Source organism: Sinocyclocheilus rhinocerous, unplaced genomic scaffold (assembly GCF_001515625.1).
Source record: "Sinocyclocheilus rhinocerous isolate Xijiao unplaced genomic scaffold, SAMN03320098_v1.1 scaffold752, whole genome shotgun sequence".
In the NCBI taxonomy this organism is placed as follows: Eukaryota; Metazoa; Chordata; class Actinopteri; order Cypriniformes; family Cyprinidae; genus Sinocyclocheilus; species Sinocyclocheilus rhinocerous.
Window position 1 is genome coordinate 1,121,671 of NW_015639777.1, and position 8,981 is coordinate 1,130,651.

Consider the following 8,981-nt stretch of genomic DNA (forward strand, 5'->3'; position numbering starts at 1 on the left):
TTAAAAGAAGTCTCTTCTGCTCACCAAGCCTGCATTTATTTGATCCAAAGTATAGCAGAATCAGTAAAATTTTGAATAAAAATTTTACTATTTAAAATAACTGCTTTCTATTTGAATATATTTTAAAAATTTAATTTATTCCTGTGATTAAAGCATAATTGTCAGCATCATTACCACAGTCTTCAGTGTCACATGATCCAGAAATCATTCTAAATATGCCGATTTGCTGATTATCAATATTTAAAACAGTTGAGTACATTTTTTTCAGGATTCTTTGATGAATAGAAAGATACAAAGATCAGCATTTATCTGAAATAAAAAGCTTTTGTAACATTATACACTACACCATTCAAAAGTTTGGAGTCAGTATACCGTATTGGCCCGAATATAAGACGACCCTGATTATAAGACGACCCCCCTTTTTCCATGTACCTTTTGGAAAAAGGCTTTTTAAAAAACATATCTTGTTTTTTCGCAGTAAAACACATTTTGTCTTAAAATATTTTCATATTGCATATTTTTCCTATTAAAATTTTTGTTTTGAAAGTAAGGTTTTTAAATTACATTTTAAAGGGGTGGTTCACTGGTTTTTTTTCTAGTCTTGATTGTGTTTATGGGGTGCAGTCTAACATAAATCGCAATTCATATATGAATAGATTTTTACATGCACCTCTAGTTTTCTCATCTTCTTCTCTAAAGCAGCGCAGCATGGCCTCGCCCCCTTTGCTACCTTTTCCCGAGGGCGGGGTTTATCTGGGTTTGTTACGTCACGAACCCGGGAAGTAACTTGTTGTAGTCCCTACCAGCCGTTTTTGTAGGCATTAAACTGCCAGAATTTTAAAAGACGATATCTCCGTTTGCATTGAACATTCAGCTTCGTAACTTTGCAGATATTGTTTATGCTCAAACAGCAACATTACACACTAACTAACGTTAAAAAAGTGAAATCGCAAATGAACCACATTAAAAATCTTACTGTTCAAACACTTTTGACTGGTATGTTAGCTATACCTATAGTTTGAAGTTAAAGATATTAATAATTAATAAGGTGAGTCTGAGATGTTTATTTGACAGTGATTTCACATTTCTTGTTTGTATGAAGGCTAAATACAAATAAAAGGTGAACATTAATTTATTTGTGCTGTTTTTTTATTTTTATTAAATAGTTTTATAGGAAGAGGTTTCATAGACTTGGCAAATTAATTTTTCATAAGATTGTAGGTACAGACATCTGTTGTAGGTGTTTTTGGCAGTTTTTCTGAGGCTTTTTTAAATAGTGTTCATATCGATATCGGAATTATATTGTATCGACTGAAATTAAGAAATATATCGTGATATAAATTTTGGCCACATCGTCCAGCCATTGAAATTAAGAAATATATCGTGATATAAATTTTGGCCACATCGTCCAGCCCTAGCGTGGCGGCGCTCGTTCACTGAAGTCTGTGAAGGCTCATGCACTTCTGACAGAAAAATGGAAATATTTCCATGGCTTTCTAACATTTACAGATGGAGAATATACCTGTGAAATGTAAGTTATGCATTCAGGAACACAGCACATCTCAAACACATTAAACAGCGTGAGTAGCCTAGCATCTCTGTCAGCGGCACACGCAGCCTTTCTGTCAGAGCATATGACGGGCCGAGCCACTTAAACTAATATGCGAAACATAACTATAAACTATGTCTTACCAGTTTTTAAAGGCCTTAATATAAAGCTAATCACATGTTTAGAACAAATTGGATTATGCACTTTCTCCGCAGCAGCTCAGTCTGTGTCCTCCGCTATATTTTCAGATGCACTCGTATCAAACTACTGTATATCGATATAAACGGTATTGCCTCATATCGAATCGCTTATTAAAAAAATATCGATATAGAGTGGGCAAATATTGCAAAGTCTAGATGTGCAAAGTTAGTAGAGACATATCCCAACAGACTAAAGGCTGTAATTAAAGCAAAAGTTGGTTCAACAAAATACTGACTTTTTCTAACTCAGTGATTCAGTTTAAAAAAATTTTTTTGACATGTTGGTGTATATCTTTCACTTGGATGTTATAAGTTGTACTGAGTAAATACAGCTGGATAAAACAAAAACTGTGTCCATCTTCATTTCAGGCTGCAAAGCAACAAAATGTGATTATTTTAAAGGGTGGTGATTCTTTTCTATACCCACTGTATATGATAAATATACTGTTTATATAACAAAAACTTGTTTCTCATGAGTCAGGCAATATGTGTTTAAAAAAAAAAAATAAAGTTTAAGATTTAAACGTGGCCCAATGGAGGATTCAGCTTTCTGAATTGGGCAAGTGCCCCCTTGAGGAAAAAGTGATTTTCATTTGCTTAAAACAAGCTTAAAACAAGAAAATAAAATCTGCCAATGGGGTAAGAAAAGAAGCTTAATTTAAAGGGAAAGCACATTTATTTTTCTTACCCCTTTTGTAAATATTTATTCTTGTTTTAAGCATAAACACCCTTAAATTTGATTTAACATAAGACTTAGTATCTTATGTCATTTTGCTTCTGAAGTAAATGTTTCTTGATTTAGGAATGTTTATTTGTACTGGACAACAACATCAGCCACACAATTGGCTGAGCCAAATCAAATGTTAAAAGTCATTCAAATCTTCTTCAGGCTAATTTTATGATATGAGAGAAATTAATTCCAGAAAAGTCTCCTGTAACCTCACCTGAGATTCTCCACCTCCTGCTTTCTCAAGGGTGATGAGGGGGCAGCAGGAATGAACTTGTCTCCCTCTTGAGTCTTCCCACTGTCAGCCAAAGAAAAATTCAAACATCACTGGATTATTAAAGGGTGAAAAGAGTTTATCTGGTAAGTTCTTTAATGTGCAAATTAAATCTTCTACTGCATTCAATCTAGTTTGGGATCTGTTATTGTCAGCATTAGTGTTTCATGCATGTATGTACATGTACCTGCAGGCATCACTGGTCTCGCTGCCGCTTTCTGTGGTGCCTGACTGACTGCAGCTCTTGGAGCCGTTGTCAGGTTTGCTATCGTGCTGTTGGTGCTCTGGGAGCAGGAGCAAAGCGTTACGCAGACAGATCGCTGCAAACTCCATACTGGCCACTGGGATTGCTGCTGACTGGCCCTCACTGCACACAAACACAAATGGGTAAATCCATTTTAGCATGCCAAGTGCATCAGAAAGACTTTTTACTATGGATTGATTTTTAATAAGGTTGAAACCTAAAAGGCATGATACCGCTCTTTAAGAAATCACTTAATGACTTTAAATGCTACTTCTGTGAAAAAAAGCAACAGGATGACATCTTCTGGAGACACTGTGACATTACAATATTTTCAGCAATTTGAAGTGTAGTTACACTGCTCCAACCAGGCAGACAACACCATTATTAACTAGTAAATGTCAAGGCCCATTAGGTTGAATCACTCTTCCTCACCTGTAGATGGTGTTCTGTGCAGACTGTGATGCTAAAACAATCTTGCGATGGTAGCCTTGCCCAACAACAGCCTGCACAATCCCCTTTTTACTGGGTAAACCTTTTGTTTCCTGCTCCGAGCTCTGAAGGAAGCAAAAAAGGTCATAAATACATGCATCACCATCTGAAATATTTATACTGTAAATTGTTTTGGTGTGGAAAAACTGTTTGCTAATATTTTATACTGTTGTCATTTAGGCATTTTATGGGAACAGGTCTTCAAGGTCATTCAAACATTTGAGGTCAGTAAGATTCTAATGTTTTTGAAAGAACATTACAAAGGAATAAAAAAAGTCTCTTAAGCTCACCAAAGCTGTTTTTATTTGATCAAAAACACAATAAAACAGTGTTATTGTTGAATATTTTTCAATTTAAACTGATTCATATTTTTTATATATTTTAAAATGTAAGTAATTGCTGTGATGGCAAAGCTGAAACAACCATTCCTCTAGACTTCACATGATCCTTCAGAAATCATTCTAATAAGGTGATTTGATGCTCGGGAAATATTTCTTATTATCAGTGTTGAAAACAGTTGTGCTGCTTAATATTTATGCTTTTTTTTTTCTTCTTTTTTTGGAAACGGTGATAAATTTTTTTTTCTTCAGGATTCTTTGATTCCTGAAGATTCTTTTGATTCTTTTAATTTTTCCTTCCTTCCTTCCTTACAAAAACAAACCATCAATAAAAATAAAAAACGATTAATTTCTTATTTAAAAAAAATAATAATCTTACCGACGCCAAACTTCTGAACGGCAGTGTAAGTGTTCAACCTGTTTGAGTACACCAAGTTTTTCCAAAGGTCTTTCATACTAATTTTTAAATACATATGTGGGTTAATGTCTGTACCCCTTTATTAGCTGTGATGCAGCATTCTGCGAGTCTGAGCCAGAGTCGAGGGTTTGAGTGATACACCTGCACCGCCTCCATCAGACACTCAAACGCTGCCAGCGGTCGGCCGATATGAAGTAACTGAATCCCACAGTTATACAGCAGTTCATAGCGCTTATTAGCTAACAGAGCACACATGGGGATGCCTGTGAACTTCTTAGCTGCTGTGGGGAAAAAAGAATTAATTAACAAGCTGCAAAATATCAATTTCTTAAACAGTTTGCAAAAATCTGCATATATATCTATTATCACACTGAGAGGTGTGGTCTATCACAGAGCCTGTTGTATGATCTGGCATGTAAAAGGTCATTATTTCGCTTACCCTGCCCATTACTGCCATCACCAAGCTGGGCGCATACGTGGTCATTTTCTTGAAGTGCTTTTTTAAAGTAAAAAAGACCCAGATTGTGCTTCCCCATGGCAAAATGGATACAACCAAGATTATTCCAGAACATACACCTCACGCATTCACCTTTAAATGGGGGGGAAGACAAATCTGAATAAAAATATTCCAGGAAAGGAAACTTTTTGATTAATGAATAAGGTTTTTAACAAAACATGTATTGACATTTCTAAGGTGTATTTTGCATGCTTGGTATCACTTCTTGGAGCAAAACATTAATTGATTATAGTGTACAAACAATGATTATAGTGTACAAATATCTCAGATAAAACCAAAAAAGAAATGTTTGGAGATTAGAATGGGGATCTTTTCTTTTTAAAGCATATATGCATGGTTTTTAACTGTGTACCTGTTTTCAAGGGTCCTGGATGCTCTGCGATATTTGAACTGTTGAGGAGTTTCACAGCTTTACGATAATTTCCCCTCAAATACTCAAAATTACTCTTCAGGAAGAGTGAGGGCGCAGACTGAAGGAGAAATGTGCAAATACAGTCAGCCGACAAAAGTTACATTACAAGTGTATTACATGTGCAGGTAAACCTGATCAACATTTACAGTATGTATGTAATGCGTGAATCAGTTGGTTGTGAATCTACTCACATTTCCAGATGTGTTCATCACAGATTTGATTTCCCGTTTACAGGCCTTCAGTGACTTCATCTGGATATAGGCTCGCACTTTATACTGCACACACACAATTTTTAGACACACTGTTGTTGCTCATGGTTATTTGCTGATCAGCATACATTGTAGCATTTTAGATTCAGAGTTAGCTTTCTGAACATATTCAACTTAATTTAGAACTAATTAACAGTCTAACTCTATCACAAACCTTTATTATTTCAAGTTATGCTGAATCTTAATGCTGTAAATTGGCACCAAGCCCTGAACAAGTTCAACATTCATTATGCTCACAACTCTCACCTGGTGCATCTTTGATTTAGCTGCCTCGATCATAGCTGTGAACTCTGCTTTCAGAGAAGAAGACTCCTTATTTGTGCTGTAGGTACTCTGTAAATGACACATGATCCCAAAAAGTTAAAAGTCGAGAGAACAGAATCTGGAGCAACAACTCTCAATTTATCATCTCACAAAACTGGCATATTAACCCATTCTTTACTTTCTAGGGCATGGTCTGATGAGCTACAGCCAGAAGCCAAATTTTACAAACACTGACTGATAATTCAAAATGCTTTCTATCACTTTGGCAAACGAATATGTAAGGTACACTTCTGTTCAAAGGTTTGAAAGCAGTGAGATTTATATTTGAAAGAAATTAGTATATTTATTAAGCAAGGATGCATTAAATTGATCGGTAACACTTTAGTTTAGGGAACGCTATACTAGTTGCTTATTAGCATATTGGCTGTTTATTAGTACTTATAAAGCACATATTAATGCCTTATTCTGCATGACCATATTATATATCCCTTAACCCTAATACCCAAACATAACTACTACAACAATTACCTTAATATCAATAAGCGGCAAATTAGGAGTTTATTAAAGGGGTCATATGATGCGATTTCAAGTATCAAAAGTGAGTTAAAATGTATGTTACAAAAAATGTTAGAAAATATTTGCAAAAAGATGCTGTTCTTTTGAACTTCCTGTATAAATAAATAAAATATATTAATATTAAATATCAATATATAGTTTTTATTCAGTTCTATGCAACAGAATCTGATTTAACTGATTTAACTTTTTATTATCCAAATAAAGTATAGTCCTACAAAGCTATTATTTTCAGAGCATGTGCGCAGAGCACTGTGTCAGGAGAGGGTAGCCCAGTACAGCTGTTACAGCACAGTAGTGCTATTGCGAACAGGAACAAGTATACTGCATAGAAATTTAGAAATAGAAATGGCAGACTTTGCTTTTCCGGTGAGCATGAGCAGTGCATGATTGTAAAGTGCTTTGGGTGTACAGCAATACACAATAAAGCGCTATAGAAATCCCTCTTTCATTCATTCATCAATACATGAGTGGAGCATTCATATGGGCCGTGAGCAACTCAACGGAACCCACATTCATAGAGTGGAATATTGAGCGGAGCGTCACACTGCGCAGTGACGATGGCTAGAGGGAGAATAAAACCTGCACGCTAAACACTGTGAGGCACACCATATATTTTTGGCCAAAAACCGAAAATGCCATTTTCAGCCACTAATTTTCTGCCGCCAAAATTTCGATGCATCCCTAGTTAAAATGCACTGTTTGTTAAATTACACATCTGCAACAACACTTTAAAAATTCTAGTGAGACAGGGCGAAAGAATAAAAAAATTAAAATGATTGGGAAGAGCCATATATCTCTCACCTCTCCTTTGCCATTTTTGCTGTTACCATCCTTCACAGTGAGCTTCTCCAGCACAGCCAACAGGTGCAGTGCCTTCTCTGGCTGGAAGGTGAGCAGGTATAGATCCACCAACAAGAAACAAATGGCCTGAGCAAACTTTTCTTCTAGGACAGAGAAACCCATCAAGCCATGCCACACTACTGCACCAGACCAGTTAAAACACTAAATACTTTTGGTGCTAGTCCAAGTGCAGTAAAAAAAAAACTTAATTGTTCAACACTCTACTGTACAAGAAGTTTTCATTTGCATTCTGAAACCTACCAAAAGGTTCAAGAAACTGGTAGAGCTTCTCCCCGATGGATATAGATTCTGAATACTGTCGCATGTGGTAATGGATCACTGCTTGATTGTAGTTGAGAATGCTGTTCTCGACATCATCCAAACCATCAATATCGTCCACAGCTGTATGCATCTGCAAACAACGATCAATTAGCATCAGTACTCTAATGACAAGGTTTATAAGAATGATATAATGAGTTAATATCAAACCTGATTCTTCAAGGTAATTAAAGTCTGCTTCAGGGTGCTAGTTGTTGTCTGCCCACTTTTATAAAACTCAGTGATCGCTTTATTCATTGTAACCTTGTAGTCCTCTTTGTTAAGCTCCTGAAGGCTGTCAAGGTGTTTCAGGGACTCGTCATAGCTTCCAGCCTAAAGAGACATCACTTTATAACATCAACAATGACCTCCAGAAACCATAGATACAATCGCCTGCTCAGATTATTATTATTTTACCTTAAAGGATTATTATTATTATTTACCTTAAATGCCTCAAAAGCATTGGTTGCCATCTCTTTCTCTTGATCGGAGATCCCAGGAGATGAAACGCTGTCATGTTTCATGTCACCAACATCTTGAGAGAGAACAGATGCAGTTAAGATGCAGTTAAGTGACAGATGTTTGACTCAAATCATGCAGTAAGTTACTTACTGACAGCAATAACCAGCATTTATTAACCATCTACAGATTTAAACTTGTATAACAAATACAACTTTGACCTTTGCAATGGACGCTAAAAAGAAAATACATTTAAAAAAATTAATGTCAAAAACGAAAATCTTAATATGCTTAAATTTCTTATAGCATAAACAAATTACACAAATATAACTGACAATGTATTGCATATACAGTACAAACAGTATTAGGCCAGTTAATGCATTGCAGTTAGCCATCTATTTAGGTCTCTTTACTCATTATTAGCCAGATTACACATTTTTAACTTAATAAGATAACGTACATGTATACGAATACAACAACTAAATAAGTATTTGCTCGTGGAAAACCATCTGTTTACATTCCCGGTAGCGCTCAGTAACAGCTGCAGTGTTTATCAGACTGACTGAATATTACACACTCCGCTCACCTGAGCCTGTTTCAGCCATTCCTTCAAATGTATGGACGTTAATATTCTTTTACAACAGGTAAAGATGTAAGCTAATTCCACAACTTGAATACACTTTAGAGAAAAGTAGAAGGTGTGTCTCTCCACTGTAGATTCAGAATTCCGCCATGAATATTACCCACAACCGCTGCGCGAGTGTTTTAAACCAGCATTTATGTACGCGATCGCCACAGAGCGGTGTGGAGGATGAATTGCAGCTGATTGTCGCTGCGTGCTCAACGTTTAAGCGACTAGGGCAAAATAATACTAACAAGAGATATTATTAAAATAAAAAAAATAAATCAAATGGAGGAAAGATAGTTGAACACATTTTTTTCACAGTGTTTCAGGAATCTATTAGATATTTTATTGTTAGTTAAACAAAAAGACTTGAGCAGTGAGTCTACCGCAATCAAAAAACGTGAAAGAGAAGGAAGTGAGCCTATACATTTTTATTTATGGATGAAAAATTTGCCAAACAAA

At 35.7% G+C, this 8,981-nt stretch overlaps 1 protein-coding gene across 5 annotated transcripts in view; it reads right to left on the bottom strand.

Moving 5' to 3' along the window:
* The window catches only part of LOC107751886 (CCR4-NOT transcription complex subunit 10), a 17,304-nt gene extending 8,666 nt beyond the window's left edge, over positions 1 to 8,638 (bottom strand). For 2 of the 5 annotated variants that reach the window (XM_016567658.1, XM_016567659.1), the window contains exons 1-13: positions 8,481 to 8,638; positions 7,879 to 7,970; positions 7,607 to 7,768; positions 7,379 to 7,529; positions 7,079 to 7,221; positions 5,684 to 5,770; positions 5,360 to 5,443; positions 5,109 to 5,226; positions 4,679 to 4,828; positions 4,315 to 4,517; positions 3,427 to 3,548; positions 2,938 to 3,117; positions 2,694 to 2,774 (exon numbers count right to left, since the gene is read on the bottom strand). In XM_016567658.1, the coding sequence (XP_016423144.1) occupies positions 2,694 to 2,774; positions 2,938 to 3,117; positions 3,427 to 3,548; positions 4,315 to 4,517; positions 4,679 to 4,828; positions 5,109 to 5,226; positions 5,360 to 5,443; positions 5,684 to 5,770; positions 7,079 to 7,221; positions 7,379 to 7,529; positions 7,607 to 7,768; positions 7,879 to 7,970; positions 8,481 to 8,499 (1,592 nt within the window). In that variant the 5' untranslated portion in view covers positions 8,500 to 8,638. Of the gene's footprint in view, positions 1 to 2,693; positions 2,775 to 2,937; positions 3,118 to 3,426; positions 3,549 to 4,314; positions 4,521 to 4,678; positions 4,829 to 5,108; positions 5,227 to 5,359; positions 5,444 to 5,683; positions 5,771 to 7,078; positions 7,222 to 7,378; positions 7,530 to 7,606; positions 7,769 to 7,878; positions 7,971 to 8,480 lie in introns of all 5 variants that reach the window. The other 3 variants (XM_016567655.1, XM_016567657.1, XM_016567656.1) reach the window with 2 other exon arrangements.
* Between the last annotated feature and the right edge of the window lie 343 nt (positions 8,639 to 8,981).